Source organism: Phascolarctos cinereus, unplaced genomic scaffold (genome assembly GCF_003287225.1).
Source record: "Phascolarctos cinereus isolate Bilbo 61053 unplaced genomic scaffold, phaCin_HiC Scaffold_9;HRSCAF=440, whole genome shotgun sequence".
Taxonomy (NCBI): Eukaryota; Metazoa; Chordata; class Mammalia; order Diprotodontia; family Phascolarctidae; genus Phascolarctos; species Phascolarctos cinereus.
Window position 1 is genome coordinate 64,282,890 of NW_027556402.1, and position 20,972 is coordinate 64,303,861.

At 38.5% G+C, this 20,972-nt stretch overlaps 1 protein-coding gene and 1 pseudogene across 8 annotated transcripts in view; one reads left to right on the plus strand and one right to left on the minus strand.

Annotated features, from left to right (window-relative positions):
* The window catches only part of TLR3 (toll like receptor 3), a 34,167-nt gene extending 21,759 nt beyond the window's left edge, over positions 1 to 12,408 (minus strand). For 2 of the 8 annotated variants that reach the window (XM_021007700.2, XM_021007691.2), the window contains exon 1: positions 755 to 1,428. In XM_021007700.2, coding sequence (XP_020863359.1) covers positions 755 to 802 — 48 coding nt within the window. In that variant the 5' untranslated portion in view covers positions 803 to 1,428. The other 6 variants (XM_021007693.2, XM_021007694.2, XM_021007696.1 and 3 more) reach the window with 6 other exon arrangements.
* Positions 8,811 to 9,811, plus strand: LOC110222599 (peroxiredoxin-6 pseudogene; annotated as a pseudogene).
* Positions 12,409 to 20,972: the final 8,564 nt, after the last annotated feature.

The window sequence follows — 20,972 nt, forward strand, 5'->3', positions numbered from 1 at the left end:
TCTTTTTTTTTTGGTTGGGCAATGGGGGTTAAGTGACTTGCCCGGAGTCACACAGCTAGTGAGTGTTATGCGTCTGAGGCTGGATTTGAACTCAAGTCCTCTGAATCCAGGGCCGGTGCTCTATCTACTGCACCATCTAGCTGCCCCGCCCCTCATTCTAGTTTTCAAGGAATTATTTTCTTCCTTGAGTTTTTGATTCTCTGATTCAAATTGGTTGATTTTCTTTTCACAATTTTCTTGGTTTTCTTGAATTGCTCTTTTTTCCCCTAATTTTTCCTCATTCTCTTATTTGATTCCTTTTTAAGTTCTTCCAGGAGATCTTTTTGTGCTCGGTACCATTTGACATTTCTCATTGAAAAAGGAGTGGCTTTTTTTTAGATCCATTATCTTCCTCTGAATATGAATCCAGATCTTTTCTATCCCTGTAGTAACTATCTGTGATTGGGTTTTTTTCTCCTTTGCTTGCTCATTTAAATTTAATTTTGGTATCATTGTTATGATTTAGCAGCTATTACTGTGATCAAGTTCTAGACCTGAGATGTGGGGAGTAATGCCCCAAGTTTCAGTTCCTTCTTACTATTATTTTCTGAGGTTTGTCCTGGGCAGACAACTCTAGGTTCTCCACTCCACTCCTAAGCCACAGTGGCTGCAAACTACAACTGTCCTCTCTACCCTGGAACTGAAACCAGGGGCTCTGCTCTCCTGCAAGTGCCCACAGCCAACAGGATCCCTGCCCCTCTGCTATTGCACTCACCAGGTGTGTGATAGCTCCTTCTGCCTGCAGCCACAGCCTGGGACACATCTGAGCAGCATAGCTGTCCTTGGCATCCCTCGACAGTGAAAGTCCTTCAATCTGCTCCTACTCAGCTGTCAGACAGCACACTTTTGGTGAAATGAGAGTTTCTAAGGTTGAGGCTGCCCCTCAACCCAGCTGCCCCCAGGATTCCACAGAGTTGGCCTGGAGGTATTTGCACTTCGCTCAGGCAGGACCTCTGCCGTGTTGTCTAAGACTCAGGCGAACAACTGCTTTACCCTGTGTTTATTTCTGCTGCTCTAAGGTGAAGTTCTGTCTTTTTTTTTTTGTGGAGAAAATTTGGAGGGCCAAAAGCTTTCTGACCTACTCTGCCATCTTCCCAGAATCCTCTCACTTTCCAACTTATTTTTCGGTGAAAGTGATTTATAAGGAAAGAAAATAACTCTCCCAGTTTATATTGTTAAACGCACTTTGGGCTTCGCTTCAATACTTTTTTCCCTCAGACTTTGGTAATCACCATTTTCTCAGTAAACATGCAAACAACCATCATTGAACAATTTCTCCTTTTAGCCATCTTTAAATAGGAGGATTCAGTGACCATTACGTTCCAGTACAAGCTGTTTTTATTCCCAGCTAGCCTCTCTCCTGCAAAATTAAGAAAAAAGAAACCTTTGCAGCCCATCTTGCAGTACCTTTCTTTCTTGCATTAGCTCGAAGTCCAGGACTTTGCTCAGAAAGCAAATGACTTGTTTGCCCAGCTCCTGAAAGTGAAACTACAGAAATTAAAAAAAAAAAGTTTCATTTTTCACTTGAATTTATCTATCTGTGGGGGAGAAGGAGTAAAACCCCCAGTAACTCACCCTCTCAGCAATGGCAATCTTCTCTTTGGCTTCTTACACTTTCTACCCACTTTGGAGGAACCTATCCTGCTAAGTAATCGAAAGTTCGGAGGAGGAACAGCCCTGGGATGGGGCAGGGCTAAGACTAGGAATTGGGTGCACGGATATAAGTCACTTCCTTTCTTTGGCACATATTCTTGGATAAAACAAGAAACAACTCAGAAAAACTGAACTATAGTCACAAACTAATTTAATATGAATTTTTCATGATGAAATACCTTTTGGTAATCCAGAGAGGCAGACAGTAATAACTGATAGGAACAACAGTCAGCTCAGAAAGGGAGGGCAGAAAAACATGAACTGAGCATATGTAGACGGGTAGAAAAAGAGGGGGAGTCGGCGAGTCTAGGTTTTAAGAATCCCAAAATGTTCAGCTCAGCTTTATAACATAAAAAGGATTTTACAGTGGCACACATGGTTATATATTTACTAAGTAAACTCTGGAGAAATAGTATATATATTATATATAATATAATAAAAAATTATTGTGTCAGCCAAGGGAAATATTTATGTTTCTTTTAGGGACAATACGACCTTATATGTTATTTTTAAAGTTTTTTAAAAGTACTTTCATTTGTTCCTTCATACTATCCTTCAGCACCAGAGCCTTATTAACTGGGTGGGACAACCTGCCCTTGGTCAGGTCTCCAGCACCTGGGAAGGCATTTTTCCTCTCCACAGAAGTTCAAAATCCACCACCACCATCCTGCTTTGTCATTTTCCACTATCTTGCACCACATAATGTGACCTTACTCCATCACTTAACCCTACGCTGCAACCCCAATAATACCATTGTCACTTCTCTTCTGAGAAACACCCTCTTTTCCAAACTTGACTAGGCAATGGGCTGTTCTCTTTCCTGGTGCAATTACACATATGCTCAAATTATCCATTTTGCACTAACAGCACCACTGCCTTACTACACCGCACCCTCAAACCATTTTGCTCCAGGTGAACAAAGTCTTAATTTAATGTTTGTTCAATGTAGTTTGGGGGGAAAGGTAAGGGATATATGCTATCTATTTTCATACCCCATCCAGCCATCCACCCTCTCTGTCTTCTCCCCACATGTGCTACCACTCAATTCTCTTTACTGGACCTCTAGAGACCATGTCCTGAGGGAATTGATCCATTCAGCTTTGGAATTCCTGAGTCATCCTAATTGGTGATAAGTCATTGAAAACTCACCTAGGCTACTACAATCTACCTGGGCTCAGACCAGATCATACTTCGTATCTCATCCAGCCATATGCCTTGACAACACTCTCACCAAAACCCTACGTAGCATATCTCATCTATCTCTATCCCTCTCTACTCTGGGGGCAGCTAGCTAGAGCTCTGGCCTTGGAGTCAGGAGGACCTGAGTTCAAATGTGGCCTCAGACACTTGACACTTACTAGCTGTGTGACCCTGGGCAAGTCACTTAACCCCAATTTCCTCACCAAAAAGCAAAACAAAAAAGTTTGAGGTTATCCCTCTCTATTCTGGTTCTGGAAATAGAGCTCCTGTCTGGTATCACCAGATAGTTATCCAGTAGTAATCTACTACTGGATATACCAGATAGTTATCTACTGAATATTTCAAACTGGGTATCCGGTACACATCCCAGACTCAGTAAGTCCAAAGTGCACCTTTTCCCTAAGCTCACCCCTCTCTTGTTTCTGTGAAGAACATTCCCATCCTATCAACTGTGAATGGCTTCACTCTTCTTAGCAATACAGTGATCCAAGACAATTCTGAAGGACTTATGATGAAAAATGCTATTCATCTCCAAAGAAAGAATTGATGAAGTCTGAATGCAGATTAAAGCATACTTTTTATTTATTTTTCTTGACTTTTTTTGTCTGTGTTTTCTTTCACAACACGACTAATGTGGAAATACATTTTGCATGATTGCGTATGTATAACCTATACCAAATTGCTTGCCTTCTTAATGAAGAGGGGAGAGAAGGGAGGAAGGGAGAGGACTTGGAACTCAAAAAAAATTTAATGAATGTTAATAATTGTTTTTACATGTAAAGAACCTTCCCATCCTTCTAATCCCCCAAATTTGCCACCATAACATTAAACTGAGGATCTCCCTCTCTTTTACTCCATATATACAAATCAGTTGTCAAATATTGTTTCTACCTTCATAACATCTCTCACACCCATCCTCTTCTAACTACTTACACAGCCCTCATTATCTCACCAGAATTATAGCTTCCTAATTAGAGTCCCTGCCTTAAGTCTCTCCCTTCTCCTATTTACCTTCTGCAGATCTGCCAAGTGATTTTTATCAAGCACAAGACTGACCATGTCATGCCTTTATTCAAACTCTAATGCATACCTGATGCCTCTAGAATAAAATACAGGCTCCACTCACAACCTGTTTTCAACCACATTTTTTGGATTCATTATATTTTACTCTCCTTCCCTCACTTTATAGTCAAATTAAATTGGTCTTACTGTGGCTCACACATAATGCTTCATCAACAATACCTAAAATACACTCCTTCCTAAATAGCATCTTAGAATCCCTAGTTTCTTTTAAGATACAACTCACCTTTTATATCATAGCATTCCAGATCACTACAATTAGTGAAGCCTCCCTACTAAAATCATCTCTTTTAATTTGGTATTTTTAATATATATTCCTATATATACACTCTTTCCCATAATAGAACGTATGCTCCTTGAGGGCAAGGATTATTTCACTTTTTTTCTTTGTATTCCCAATACCTCATCCTACATTGGTACCTGACTATAGGACATTGTCAATGGTTCATAGTTTAATAGTCATACTCAATTCTTGTCATCCTCTTTCTTACCCCTAATAGACAACCAGTTACCAGGTTTTGTAGATTCTGCCTCCAAAATATACCTCATATCTTTCTTCTTTTCACATACATATCCACCACCCAAATTGAGGACCTTCTTTCCTGGACTATTACAGTAGCCTCCTAATTTGTCTCATAGCTACTGGTCAATCAGTTACTCAGTCAACAAGCATTTATTAAGCATTTCATACGTGCCAGACAATCAGATAAGCACTGAGAATACAGAGAAAGGAAAGAATAGTCCCTGTCTTCAAGGATTATATTCTAAGAGGGAGGAGAAATAATATGCAAACAGCTTTGTGCATACGAAATAGATTCAGGGTAACTTGTAAATAATCTAAGATGGAAGGTGTTAGCTTAAGAGTGACCAGGAAAGGCTTCTTTAAGAAGGTAGGATTTTATCTAGGACCCAAAGGAAGCCAGGGAAACCATTGAAGAGGCATGGAGTCAGGTGATGGAGGACATGATGAGCAGCAAGAAGGCAATTGTCATTTGGATCTGTAGCGTATGTAGGGAGTTAGGTGAAAAAAGAGTGGAAATGCAGGAAGAGTCCAGGCTACAAAAGTCTTTAAAAGACAAACAGAAAATTTCATATTTGATTGTGGAGCTAATGAATGAGCCTGATAGAATTCACTGAGTGGGAGGGGACAAAGTCAGTCCTGAACTTTAGAATGATCACATTGGCAGCTGAGTGGAGGGTGGGCTAGAGTGGGGGAGAGACTTGAGGCAAGGAATCCAAACCTGTAGGCTATTGAAATAGTCCAGTCATGAGATGATAAGGGCCTGTACTAGGGTGATGGCAGTGTCAGGGGGGAGAAGGAGGATGTAAGAGATTTTGGGAAAGTGGAATCAATAGGACTTAGCAAGAAATTGTATATTGGGGAGGGGGGAGAAGGGAAAGAGTCAAGGATGACCCCTAGGTTGTAAGCCTGGATACTGGGAGAATGATAATGCCCTTGGAAGTCATAGAGAAGTTTTGAAGAGGGAAGGAGTTTGGGGAAAAGATAGTAAGTTCAGTTTGGACATGTGGGCCTTAAGATATCTACAGGACATCCACTTTGAGATGTCCAACAGATAGAAATGCAAGACTGGATGGAGGTCAAGAGAGAGGTCAAGGCTAGATCAAAGACCTGAGAATCATCTGCATGGAGAAGATAATTCAATCAATAAGAGCTGATAGGATCACCAAGCAAAATAGTAAAGAAAGAAAAAAGCAGGTCCAGGACAGAGCCTTGGGGGCTCATGGTTGGTGTGACCTGGATAGAAAAAAGCAATAAGAAGGAGTGAAGATATTTAGGAGGAGACCTAGAGGAGAGTAGAGTGGTGAAAACCTAAAGAGAAGAGAGTATGAAGGAAAAGAGGGTGATTCACAGTGTCAAAGCCTTCAGAGAGGTCAAGAAGGATGAGGACTTTGAAAATATCATTAGATTTGGGGATTAAGCGATGATGGTAACTTTGGAGACAGGGCTTTCAGTTGAATGATGAGATTGGAAGCCAGGCTACAGAAAGAAAAGAGTGAAAGTAATACAAGATGATTCAACAATTGTAGATGACTGTCTCAGAGTTTAACCACGGAGGAGAGGACAGATATAGAATAGCTGTCAGTGGTGATGGACAAATCAAGTGAACATTTTTGAGGACAGGGAAGACACAGACATTTGTAGGCAACAGGGAAGCAGCCAGGAGACAGCAAGAGATTGAAGACAAGTGAGGGAATGGAGATGACAGAAGGGGCAATTTGTTGGAGAAAATGTGATGGAATGGGATCACAAATGAATATAGAGGACTTTGCCTTGGCAAAGAGAAGAGACATCTCTTGAGAGAGACACAAAGAATATAGTGTGGGAAGGCACATAAATGTTGTGAGATGAGAAGAATAAAGGAATTGTGGGTAAATGGCCTGAATTTTCTCAGTGAAATATAAGGCAAGGTTCTCAGCTGAGAGAATGGGGAAATTTGGAGAGGAATGAAAAGGTTTGAGAAAGCCAGGATGGTAATTGGAACAGTGAATTCATTGAGAAGGCATAGAAGAATTTCCTTGCTGCAGTGACAGCCTAGTTGAAATTATGTAACACAAATCTGTAGTAGGCCCAATCAAGAGACTTCCATGATTTCCTCCACTGCCATTTGGCAGAATAAGATTAGTAGCAAAGGCAGCAGATAGCAAGTGATCCAAAGTTGGAGCTTAGCCGAGCATGATCAGGTATAAGAAAACAAGGCACTTGGGAGAAGAGGATTGTGTGGAGATGAAGAGGTCAAGATTGGGAAGAGGATAGAGTGTAGCCTGTATGGGACAGGGGCAGGGTGTTGACCTGGAAAGGAACTGAGAGAGGAATTAGAGGTCATGGTGACTCAGAGGAAAAATAGAATGATAAAAGATGGTGATGAGATAAAGAATATCAGAGTTCATGAACATGGAAGTAGAACCTTATGGGTGTTGGCAAGATCAAAGATACAGACATCTCTTTGTGAAAATGAAATGATATAGAGGTTTAGGTCACAGGAAATGAGTGAATTAAGGAATTGGGAAGTTAGGAAATAGCAATTTATATTTTGAAATCCCTCTGTCTAAGGGCAGAAGTTGGACAATAGGGCATGACTGTGAACCAGACACTGAGCTCACTTGAGAAAAGGAGAGTGTTCTGGAGTTTGGTAGATAACAGCTACCAGAATCTTGATTGAGTGATAAATATGGATTGCTAAATGGATCCTCTACACAACAGCCCAATTGCAATTCCTAAATCTCCTAGCCTAGAGTCAGGAAGATCCACATTCAAATCCAGCCTTAAACACTTACTAGCTGTGTGACCTAGAGCAAGTCACATAACCTCTGCCTCAGTTTCTTTATCTGTAAAATGGGGATAATAATAGCACCTACCTCCCAGGGTTGTTTTGAGATCACGTGAGATAAAAATCGTAAAGTGCTTAGCACAGCTCCTGGGACATAGTATATAAATATTATTATTAAATAAGCAAATAAATAATAAATATTAGCTATTATTTCATTATTATTTTTAAAAGGAACTCTCCAGGCCATCAGAAAAAAGAAAGCAATCCCTAAAAGCACCAATGAGAATTTCACCAGATTTTTCCATGAGAAAAATAACAGATCAAAGAACTTGAAAATATACATAAAATTTTAAAATACAGCCTCATATCCCAAAAAAGGTTTCACAGCAAAACCAAGCATTGTTTAAAGTTAAAATGTGGATACTTAAAAACAAAAGTAATTGCAAAGAATTCATGAAGATAATTCCACGTCTGAAAAAATGCCTTTGATTGGAGCTGAAGAGATATTTCATAATTAAATCAGAGGTGCCTAAAACCTTTTAATAGGTATGCAAGAAATGCAAGCCTCCGATCACATGCGGCATCACATCATCCATAACATTGAATGTTAGAGGTGGTTTTGATAGAGAAGGAAAAAAAAAAGATGAATAGACATGCAGTAATAGTTACAATGCATTTAAATATTCAAAGAAATGATTCATATAAACAAAGAAAAAAAACACAACAAAAAGGGAGTGGAAAAAGGGAAAGGAATTAGTCTCCTAAACCTTTGCTCTTTAAGGAAGATGATATATAGTCTTAGGGAAACTTAGAAATTTAACAGTAAAAACTGTAAGGATTGTATTTCATTTTGTTATTGGATCTAGTTATTGAAATATGTATAATGTCTCATTGTGGTATGGAGATGACCTTGGTCTCTCAAAAGCTTTGTCAATATGGCATAAACTTTGGCAGGTCCTAGCAAGCAGGAAAGGCATAAAGCATAAATTCAGTCTGTAGGTATATTGTCTGGGAATCAGCCTTGCTTAGCCCAAAATGGCTCATGTTCAGATTGGCTACCTGGAGATAAATATCTTCTACTGAAACTTAGACAAGTTGTCATCTATGTCACTTGAGGGAGTATTCAAAACAATTAAACAAAGTTCATTGGCATATTGAAATACTGCTTACAGTAAAATAGGAAAATTCACATTCGCTTCCAAACACGTTACTAACAAATATGGGGGGTGGAAAAAAACACAAATCAAATTGAACGATTGAAACATTGAATGTGAATAGACCAAATTCACCTAAAGAAAGAAAAAGTTAGGCATGGTTTGGTCTTGTTGGTCTTTTGTTTTCAGAGGACCAATGACATCACTTGAATTTAAGTGAGACAGAGTTACATAACTCTGTCAGGCTCTCTCTTCCAGAGTCATCCAAGTCCAGTGGCAAGACAAAAGTCAAAATGATTGGTGATGTTTAAAAAATAAAAAAGGCAGTAAGAATGAGTGCCCATATTGGCTTCGGTTCCTCCTCCTTCTCCTCCTGCCCCTCGCCACCACTGCCATGCCTGGAGGTCTACTTTTCAGAGACAAGTCCTCCAACTTCAAGGACACCACTATTGGCTGCATCTGTTTCCTCAACTTCATCAGAGACTCATAGGGCACTCTCTTCTCCCACCCTCAGGATTTTACTCCAGTGTGGACAACCGAGCTGTGCCATGCTGCAAAGCTAGCCCCAGAATTTGCCAAGTAGAATGTTAAGAAGATTGCCTTTCTATTGACTTTATCCAAGACCATCTTGCCTGGAGTAAGGATATCAATGCATACAATGGAGACAAACCCACAGAGAAGCTGCCTTCCTCATCATTGATGATCACAATCAGGACCTTGCCATCAAGTTGGGCATGTTAGACCCAGATGAATGGGATGGACAGGGCATGCCTCTGACAGATTGTGTGGTATTTATTTTTGGCCCCAAGAAGAAGTTGAAACTGTCTATCCTCTACCCAGCAGCTTGCTGCAGTGAGAGCCCAGTTGAAATTATGTAACATAAATCTGCAGTAGACCCAATCAAGAGAGTGATTTCCTCCACTGCCATTTGGCAGAATAAGATTAGTAGCATAACACTGAATGTTAGAGGTGGTTTTGATAGAGAAGAAAAGAAAAAATGAATAGATATGCAGTAATAGTTACAATGCATTTAAATGTTCAAAGAAATGATTCATATAAACAAAAGAAAAACAAATAAAAAGGGAGTGGCAGGAACTTTGATGGTTCCTGGTTGGTTCCCTTCAGTGGACTGCATACAAAAAGGTTACTACACCTGTTGACTGGAAATGTGAGGATAGCGTCATGGTTGTTCCAACTATCTCTGAAGAGGAGGCTGAAAAACTATTTCCTAAAGGTGTCTTCACCAAAGAGCTCCCTTCAGTCAAGAAATACCTATGGTATACCTCTCAGCCGCAGGTTACTCCCAGTAAGACCACGCTGGGGTCTGGCTGGGGTTCCCTTGAAGATCTCTACCGGAAGGGATACCAGCCTGCCAATCACGTCTTCCTAGAGTAATTGATTTAAACATTTTGGGGTGATGAAAGTCAAGAGTTTTGGGGCTGCTCTACTGATGGCTTAATTAAACGAAAACTGGCACTAAAAGTCATCCATGATTCCTCTCCTTGTGCCTTTACCAGCATTTCATTTGGGCCATTGAACTCCCTTATTGCTCTGCTGGCTATGTCTGGGATGGCACTGTTTGAGACTTAAATCTTTGTGAGATCTGTTGCAATCTTCCTCATCAGCCAGCTAGTATGGTTGACATTTAGGAAAGGGACTACTTAGGAGCATTGCTGGAATAGGACTTCTTTAACTGACCTGATAGAGAAGTCATCTCTTTTTCTGATTAGCCATTTGAGGGAGGAGACAATTTAATAAGTCTGGTGTTCAGCTTCACCTTCCTAAGTTTATGACCAATAACTTATAATAATTTAGGTGTTTCTGAAAGTATTTTTTTTCTCAAATATTGAGTGTTCTAACCACAATTATCTTCTCTTTCCAGCATGTAACAGGGAAGCAGAATACAACCTTAAAATATTATGTTAGATTGGGCAAAAGAGATTTCTAATGCCTGCTAAGTGATGTACAGAGGGTGGAGGGCCATAATTATAGGTGACTTTTTGAACAAGTCATATATCTAGACATGGAAAACTTAAATGTACATAATAAGATGAAAGCATGTATACTTGAGGGAAAGGAAGGGATAAAGATACTATTTCTCTACTATAAAATGTTTCTGCAGTGCATTGTTTTCTGATATTTTGCCTTTAGGGGAGCCACAAATAAAAGCTTTCTGAAACTAAAAAAAAAAAAAGCCAGTGGTTTGATGTTTAAACCTTAGAGTGTTATATAAATCTGAGCTATTAAAAAAAACAGTTATTAGAAACACATTTTAATCAGAGAAGGAAGTTTCAAATAATCATTTATAATTTTTTATTTCCTTTCCTAAGTTGCCATGTTGGCAGTTTTTGAAAAGATGAAACGTAATCACTTGAAAATTATTTAACCTTTCTAAAAATGAAATAAATTCAAATTAAAACGACATTGAGGCATCACCTCACATATGTCAAGATGAAAAATTAATTAAATGCAACATAATTCATTATTGTTGGGGCTTCAAGATAGGAAGAACAATATTACACTGCTAATAGAATTGTAAATTTATATTATCATTTTAAAGAGTACAACATTGTATTTTTTGTATTTTTATTAAATAAATTTAATGATCTCATTACTGAGTTTATGCCCTAGAGATACAATTTAAAAGAAAATAAGACATCTATAAAATAATAATCATCCCTCATTAATTTGTAAGAACAAATACCTCACAATAAACTTTATATTCAACAGTTGGGAAATAGCTAAACAAATTATCATTATCAATATGGGAAAAGTCTTACACTATGAAAATGATGAATATGAGAGATACGATGAAAAACAGAAGGAATTAAATGGTAAGACAATGTGAAGAAAAGTACTAAAAAAACAACAATACCTATATATAGGCTGGGACTATGTGAAAACAAAACTATCTATCTATCTATCTATCTATCCATCTATCTATCTACATACTACATATATATATACACACACACACACACACACACACACACACACACACACACACACACACACACACATTTAGCAAAGATGAATTATTATTGGTTTGTTAAAGTATATTTTATTATAGATGTTTTAGGCTGGGAAATATGGTTCCCTTTAACCTTTTGTTGGCTCTGCTTCTCAAAAATTTAATTTGAGGCTTTATTTTAAAGTTGTTTGTAGTGGAATGTTGGGAGAATTCATCTGGTGTCTTTGCCATCTTAGTTGTGCCCCACCCTATCAGATGCTTTTAGAATATAGATATCAAAAGAAGGCTTATGAGTCTAGAATATAATATAGAATATAATAGAGTCTAGGCCGATGTAACAACTAAAAGCTTGAGAGAACCCATCAATTCTCCTTGTGGGACAAAACTAATGTGCAAAATTTTTAGCAGTTTGCCATAATGACTTGAGTCATTGGTATATTCAGGAAACCATAGACTTTCCCACTTTCCATCTGTTCTCTCATGGGTTTTCATTTCAGACCATCAGGAAACCAGACACCTGTTAGCAATTAGCCCTAAAACACTGATCACAGCTTCCAGGGGACACTTGAATTACTGGAAGGAGCAGAACCTCTGACAGCCAGCACCAGTGTTTTCACACCACGGCATTCCATCATTTTTGGATTGTATCCGGAGAGCAAAGCATGACTTCCATTCCACAGCAATTAGTTTATTTGTAAAGGAAATAAACCACAAGTACCACACAGTCAGCAATTACTTAGACAAAAAGACACTTCCTTCTCCATGATAAATCATAAATACTGTTGGCTTGAAATAAGGCACTTTATTACTTACCCCTGAAATGGAATTAAAAGCCTGAGAAATTAGCTCCAAAATTTCCTGGGAAATTGCACTTCAGTCAAGAAACATCTCTACTTCAGAGTTGATGTATTTGGTCAAGCAACATCTCTTTTTAGGGGTGGGAAGCTATTTTCCAATCAGCATTGTGGATCTGTACTCAAACTCATCCATACAAACAAATATATCACAAAGTCAAAATGGCATTATGCAAAGAAGCAGCACCACACCTAACTGCCCAGATTCACTTCCTCTGTACTGTGTGCAAACCACAGCCCACTGAAATCTGACTTGAAGCAAGCATGCAGGCAAGAGTCTCAGTGCAGATTTAAACTCTTAAATTTAAGTAATTATTATGGTTATAGAAAGCTTGAATTTCTTTCTTTGAAAACTGCCTTTTCATATCCTTTGACCAATTATCGATTGGGGAATGGCTCTTATTCTTACAAATTTGAGTAAGTTCTTTATATAAAGTTCTTTATATATTTTATCAGTGAAACTTGCCACAAAGATTTTTCAGTTATGGTCTCTATCCCTGAATCTTTGAGAAGACCTCCCAGGCTCAGGTAAAACTGAATGAAATGATGAGTTGCACATGACTAGGGGGAGTATGTTTGCATCAGATTAATAAAATTGTATTTTTTCAAGACTACAATTAATTCTCTGGAGAAGGGAGAAAAAGACTTCTGAAAATTAGGGTACAGTTCTTCTTACCAGTTCGTGTAAGGTGACTCTTTTTGCCAGCATTATCTCGTTGGGATCTCTCAATGAAGATTTTTCAATACTATTCAATATTTTCTTTGGCTTACTTATATTACTTACTTTATTTTACTTATATTATCAGCCTCAGGGTCTAAGTTAGGGTAGTGGAACAAGACATTGTGCTTGGATCAAACTGAGAAAAAGTGTTAAATGTGGAGTTAGAGAGATAATTGGTAACTTTGGAGAGTAGTTTCTGTTGAGTGACGAAGTTGGAAGTCAGATTACAAAGAAAGTGACAGGAACTGGAAGTATCAATTGTAGATGGCCTTCTCAAGGAGTTTAACCATGAAAGGAAGGGAATAGGATCATAGTGAGTGGGGATGGACAGATAAAAAGAAGGATTTTTAAAAATTGTATTTATTTTATTTTTAATTTATGGAATAAAGCAAATATTTCCATAACATAGTATAATAAAAATAAAGATGATTGAACATAAAACTGTAAGTCTATTATGTACAACTTTTTCTAGATACAGATAGCAGCTTCCTCCATAGGTCCTTTATAGTTAATTTGGGTATTTATAATGATCAAAAGATTTATTCACTCAAAGTTATTTTAAAAACAGTACTGCTGTTACTATATATAATGTTCTCTGGGTTCTGCTCATTTTGCTCTTCATTATTTTGTGCAAGTCTTTCTATGTTTTTCTAAGATCATCAAGCTCATCATTTCTTATAGCGCAGTAGCATTCTATCACAATTAAAAGGAGAAAGTTTTGAGGATAGGAGAGATACAGGCATATCAGTCACAGATGTTTATGGGTTATATATTCACGGGTACCAAAGTGACTTTTCAGAGCTTTAATTTAGCACTGCCTGTCTAACAAGTTTATTATCAGGAAATGTTTTTAAAATAATAAAATACATATCAATATGAATTATAATTATAGTGCTTTAGAATTTTAAAAAAGCTTTTTTTCTTAGAAAGATCTTTTACTCCTGCAAACATTGTGATGTAGGTAGTGAAGGCATTATTGTCTCTGTTTTACAGAGGAGGAAACTGAATCTCAAAGAAGTCAAATGCCTTGCCCAAGATCACACAACTAATAATACAAAAGCTGGAATTCAAACTCAGATCTCTTGATTTCAGGTCCATCCCACAGATTCTATTCAGCCATGCTAAAAATTAGTCCTTTATGTCAAGAAAGTAAAGGGAGACTCTGGGCCTTCTAATGATTTTACTTTATTCAGAGGCAGCCAGGATTCTAGAGAGATTATTTATATGTTATATAGTCAGGATGTATGCCTAAATTTCCATCTAAACTATCTGAAAAATCAGTGTCTGCTTTGATCTCCATCTCTAACAGCTGACATATAGACAGGGCCTCTGTTATGGTGTCTGCCCCTGAATTTTTGAGAAGGCCTGCCACATTCACGTAGAACTGAGTGAAATGGTGAGTTGCACATGACTGGTTCAGGGAGTGTGTTTGCATCATTTTAATAAAAGTGTTTTCTTCCAAGACTGCAATTGATTCTCCAGAGTATGGAGAAAAAGACTTCTGCAAATTAGGGAACAGTTCCTCCTACCAATGTCACTTGCTTTACAAAATATTAATTGTTTTATGAACTAGCTTACATAAATGTCAGTTATTTTAACTGTTATGACTACTCTTTGCATGATCTTGGGTAGAATATTTACCATCCTCTGTATTTCAGTTTTCTTTTGAGGTCAATGTTATTTGACACATACTCAAAAAAGAATTCATCAAGTAATTTTTTTTAAATAAATTTTATCAGCTGCTAAGGCAGCACCTTTGAGTTTAGAATCTTTCTGAGCCAACATCTCAGGCACTTAGAGCAGGCTTGTTAAATAGAATTGCAGCAGATGACCTGGAGAGTATTTTTCCTTGGAATGTAACCATAGAAACAATCCAGGCAAACAGTGATCTCTATCCTGTCTGTCACATCACCATCTAGTGATTCTCACCTGCAGTTACAGCCTGGTGGACATGGTCCTCTCAATATGTCCCAGAGCATTCTAGAGACACACTTGGATGGTCAGGCTGGTTAGAACAGTGTCTATTGCTCACTCCAGATCCAAAGGAGAGACACTGTGAGGTAGTGAGATCAGCACTATGTTTAGATTCAAACAGACTGTATTCAAATCTCAGCTTTGCCTCCAACTAGCTATATGACCTTGGGCAAGTCACTTCGGATAAGTCTCTATGGGCCTTGGTTTCTTTGTCCATAAACATGAGGGTTTGAACTAGCTAGTCTTTTAGAGCATTGTTACAGGTCTTTTGTTTGAATTCCATTTTTGCATTTACTATCTTGGAAAGTAGATGTAGTCTGTTGCCAAGATAACATTTGATATTTTTCCAAAATGGTAGACCTTTCAGAGTTTGTAAATCAACTTGCATAGGCTTTGAGAATCCAGGGTCACCTCCACAACACAATAAGGCACACAAGGTGCCTGCCACACTCTGCACTGCTGAACAGACACTTTTCTGAAAGGAGAAGAGGGAAGAGTGGCCGTGTCTGCCTGAGGAGGACTTCGTGGAAAACAGCTTTGTTGAGGGCTTAGGAGAGAACCAGCAGGCTTTCATGGGTGTTACTCCACAGGAGACTACATTTTTAGAAGCACACATTTGAATGAAAGATTCAGAGAATGCAAAATTTCACTGTGACCTTTCTCTAGTCACTTAACTTTGTCAAGCCGCAGTTTGTGCATGTGTAAAACAAGGGAACTGACCTCCGACATCCTTTCCAATCCTAGGTTCAGCACATTATCATCACGTGAACTTTATAATGCTCTGATCTCTTATAATCTAAAAGACTCCTCTCAGCACTAAACTAATCCATCTATCAATCCAATAAGCATTTAAGTTCCCACTAGGTGCCCAGGCAATGAGCTAGATGTTGAAGCTTTTCTCTCCTCAACCACAGGTGTTTTGAGAATGGTATATGTCTATGGTTCCTTGCTATTCACTTCCTAGTGATGGATTCAAGATGCAGAATAAGACATACATTTTCTAACATAGCCAATTTGTGAATTTATTTAGCTTGATTCTGTTTTTTTGTTACAATGGTTTGTATATTTTGCTTTTGTTTTTGTAGGGTGACTAAATAAAGGAAACTCCAGAACCATTTGCATGTCATGGTTCTGTCTAGAGGCATGGCATATGCTGAAAATAATTTATTTACTTGAACCCATATATCAAGCAGGAGCGGTGAGTTTATCACAGCATAGGCTTAAAGCTAGAAGGGACCTTAGAGGTCACCTAATCTAACCTCATTTCCCAGATATTTAACACTGAAAGGACCATGCTCCTCAGTTGCCACCTTCAAGGTATTCTTAAATTTTGGTCCTTCTAATAAGGTCACAAATGTCAGAGCTGGGATTTAAACCTAGATCTTCTGATGTCATATCTAGCATTTTCCCACTGTACCATAATTTCTCCCCTCTCTTCTTCTGATGGGGAAGTGGAAGAGTCAAAAAAGACAGATAACCCAAGCAAGGGACAGCTGGATAGCACAATGGATAGAGCACCAGGCCTGGAGTCACGAGATCTGAGTTCAAATTTGGCCTAAGACACTTATTAGGTGTGTGACCCTGGGCAAGTCACTTAATCCTGTTTGCTTCAGTTTCTTCATCTGTAAAATGAGCTGGAGAAGGAAATGGCAAACCACTCCAGTCTCTTTGCCAAGAAAACCCCCAATGGGGTCACAAATAGTCAGACATGACAGAAATATCTCAATAACAGGTAAAGACTGGCAGTCTATAAATTATTTCACAAACTTTCTCATTTCAAGAATCTATCATTGAAACCATATATAACATGTAACTGTTAAGAGGTAATTCAATAGCGTTGCATGTATTTATATATTTAATTGATAGGAGATAATGTCTTCAAAGAGCTAGGTTTCTGAGGCCCTGATCAGTGCAACAAGAGAGCTGATTTTGAAAAAAAAAAAGCAACTTCTTAATAATAAGCTTTGGGATAATCATAGCATGGTGTCATAGCAAGCCTTCTTATTTGTTCTTTGTTACTCCCCTTGATGAAACATTTGAACAACATGAGATTTCAAATATATTCACAGGTTATTAAAGCACACTGCCAAGAGCCATCTCAAAGCTTAATTTGAAAAACACAGATTTTAAGGAGAAAGCCCAAATCTTTTTTTGAAAAGGGCATGATTCAGAGCAAGCACAGCTTCTGAGAGGATAAGCCAGTTCCAATTGTCTTCTTTTGGGAGTACTCAATGACTAGGTCCTCCTGGGGACATTCTGGAAGTGTTGAGCTGCAGCAGAACTTGTGCATAGCATTGTGCATTTTCAAACTGAGATCCTCACACCTACACCATGGTGGGTCATGCAAGTGGGGTTGTCCCAACTTTAGATACATCAGTGATCTATACTGAAGCAGATTTTGATCCAACAAAACTTAGTAAATGAGGCTAAGAGAGTTGCTTAAGGATCAGAAGGGTAGAGTGATATGCACGTGGTCACACAGCTAGAAAGTGTTAAAGGCAGGACTTGAACCTAAGATTTTCTGCCCTCCATCCATCACACTTCAGTTTACTCTTAAAATAATGGGACTGGACTGAAGTCATTCTCTCTCTGTCTCTCCCTCTTGTGTGTATTTTTCTCCCCGCTTTTCTGTTTCTTTTTCTCTGCCTTCCATCTCTCTCTCTCTCTCTCTCTTCTCTTCTCTCTCTCTCCTCCTCCTCCTCCTCCTCCTTCTTTCTATGTTTCCTCCCTTCTCTCTTTGTCTCTGCCTTTTTCCCTATTTCTTTACTTCTCTGTCTTTCTCCTCCCCTTTCTCTTCTTTTCCTCTACCTTCCTCCCCACTGACTTGCATCTCTTTCTCTCTTCCCTCTGTCTCTATTCTCTCTCTTCCTCCCCACTGACTTGCGTCTCTTTCTCTCTTCCCTCTGTCTCTATTCTCTCTCTTCCTTTCTCTCTGTCTCTCTTCTGTCTCTGTCTCTCTCTTTGTCTCTCTGTCTGTCTGTCTCTCCTCCTCCTCCCTCTTTGTTTTCTCCCTTCTTTCTTTGTCTCTTTTTCTTCTCTGTCTTTTCCCCTCTGTTTCTCTCTACTTTTCTTTCTCCTCCCTTTTCTCTTTTTTTCTCTGTCTACATCCCCTTCTCTTCTCTCTCTCTTTCTCCCTGTCTTTCTCTCCTCTCTCCTCCCCTTTTTCTTTCTTTTGCTCTGTCTTCTCCCTTCTCTGCCTCTTTCTTCTTTCTTTTTCTTTCTCTCTCTATTTTGCCCCCCTTCCCATTCCCTTTCTCTCCCTTCTGTCTTTGTTCCTCTATATCTATTTTTTCTCTCTCTCATCCCTCCCTCTTCTCTTTTCCCACCCCATTCCATATTCATACAAGATAAAGGCACTCAGGATTGATAGAACTGAACCTCATTTTCCCCAGACCTATGCAGTTCATATAACTCAAGCAGTGATGACAGGGGAAATTCAGGGTTATGGCTTTGTCCTCTGCCTCTATTGATCCAGGGACTCCCCTGTTGGGCCAGAGTCTCCTCTGTTCCTCCCACACTGCAAATCCATGCTACATACCTGCAGCTACTAACTTTGCCCAGGAACTTATCACAACTTTATGTAAAGCACAGAGAAAAGCTATAATACATTATATTATAATGTGTAATATATCATAATATATAGTAGAAAAGCTCTCAAGAAAAGCTCATTAGTTAATGAGGGAGACAACACATATAAAAAGCAATCTATACCCTGTAGAGATTTGTGATTTTACATATAATCCTTTTTCTCTATTCTAATTTGTATTTGGAATTTTTTTTAGGCATTTATTGAGTTACAAACTTAAAAAAAAAGATTTTTAAAAGCAAATAGGCTGCAGCCTACTTAAGCCTAACATGTATCTTTTCCATTGACTTTGGGTCATCTGTAACTTTGATTCTTCAGAGAAAGTGGTATTCTAAGATTTGGAACCAATTCAGTGTTCCCAGGACAACACTGGGGTAAAAGAGATGGGTTTGGGGGTTTTGAAGCATCATGGGTTGTTAAAAGTACTGATTGACTTCATGAATGCAATCTGGCCTGCTCTCATTTCCTTTTCATTTCTGAGTCCATCTGTACTCTCTGTCCTAGTACTGATGCATGAACTAAGCATAGTATGTCTGGAACTTTTCATTAAGTTTTCTTTTTTATACATATATTTAAGCCAATCTCTTTTGAGTAATCATGGATTTAACTGGAGATGTGATGTAATGTGGTGTAACTTGATGCATTCAATACATTATCCATGAACCTGCTCATCTAGATTACCTTGCCATCCAGAGAGAATCCCTCTCCCATTTGAACCTGGTATAGCACCTCCATGACAGTGGTGAACAGATACCTTCAGTGAACATACATCTCCCTGTTTTATGTCTGGCTAATAATAAATAACCAGAAGGTCAAGGAGAAGAGTTTTCTCCATAGTTGCATTAATAGCAAGGAATCTGATGTGATTTTAACATATATGTAGTGAGTATGTCCAGGCCAAGTCTTTGTTGCCCTATTAATAGGGCCTTTTTTCTGTCTTTGATGATGTCTCCTTTACTAGTAAGGTAGAAATTACTTTGACAAGGTTAGGTCTTTGATAAATTGTTAAGCCCCCTGTACTATCTGTAACAATACATTACTGATGACTAGTGATTACTAGTTTATACACCTATGCAATACCTTGAAGCTTGGCCTTAGAGACTGGAAACAGGAAAAGAGATGGGAGGGACTAGATAGAGCTTATACTCAGTTTCCTAGAGCAGTAGGCTTCAAACTGTTTTGACTGTGAACCCTATTAGTAAGTTTTTTGAGCTTATGCTCCCAACATGCCTATACAGCTAGGTCCTAATATTATAGATAATGAATCCTATGAAGTGGTTGCATTGTTTAAATTCTCACTAAATGTTCCCTTTGGGCTAAAACCAATGACCATATTTTATATAATTATCACTTTAAACAGCACAGATTCAAACACATGAGACTATTTCATGGGATTCATTACTTGCACTAATCATTTACTTATTGATAAATTATATATGTATACTATTATACTAATAGTTCTGTACATTCTAAAACACAAAATTGAAGTTTAAAAGAGTTTAGATAAAGATAAAATCATATTTGGTCTTAGAGTCAGTAGGGAGATACTGAATTCTATTGACCAGGGGAGTAACATGGTCAGTCCTGGGCTTTATGAAAATCCCTTTGGCAGCTTTATATAGGGTAAATTAGAGAGGGAAGGAAGCTGAAACAGAGAACAATTAGGAGACTATTAAAAAGGTTCATCAGAGAGATGATAGCCTGAACTAAGGTGTGAATAGAGAGAAGAGGACAGATGCAAAAAATGTTGTGTAGATCGGAAAATTAGACTTTATAAGTGGTTGGATATGTGGGGTAGGGTATAAGGAGTCAAGGATGACACTGAGACTGAAAACCTGGGTGACTGCAAGGATGGTGGTGCCTTCGACAGTAGCAGAGAAATTTAGAAATGGGGTAGGTTAAAGGGAAAGACAATATAAGGAGATCAGTGATCTGTCACAAGTTCCAAGGCTGTGCTGGAGCCAATTCCAACTGGCTTGTGAAAGTCCAATTGTTAAATTTTCGATGTGATTATTCAGAGATTGGCAAATGCTACAAATCAGTGCTGGATTCATTGTTTTACTTATTGTCTAGACCAGACCTGCACAATATATGACCCATGGGCCATCTACAGCCTGCCAAAGTATTCCAGGCAGCCCATGAAAAATGGAGAGGATTTAAAAGAAAGCAAAGACGTAAAGAGTGCTTTGTCAATGCCCCGCTTAACTGGCCTACCACTAATCACTACTGTGCCTGCCACATAATTTGGCAGGTGGGTAGCCACTGCACTCTCTCGCCTATTTGTCATGTTACCTATGGCAACCAACCATGGTCAGTCTGTCTCTAGTGACTAGACTATCTGAGGCCTGAAGAAGTTTAGTCAATTTTAATTTTGGCTCCTAACTACTGCCAAGTTGTGTAGCTCCGGTCTAGACTTAAGCAAGTGATAGGTACAATGTTAATAATGAAGA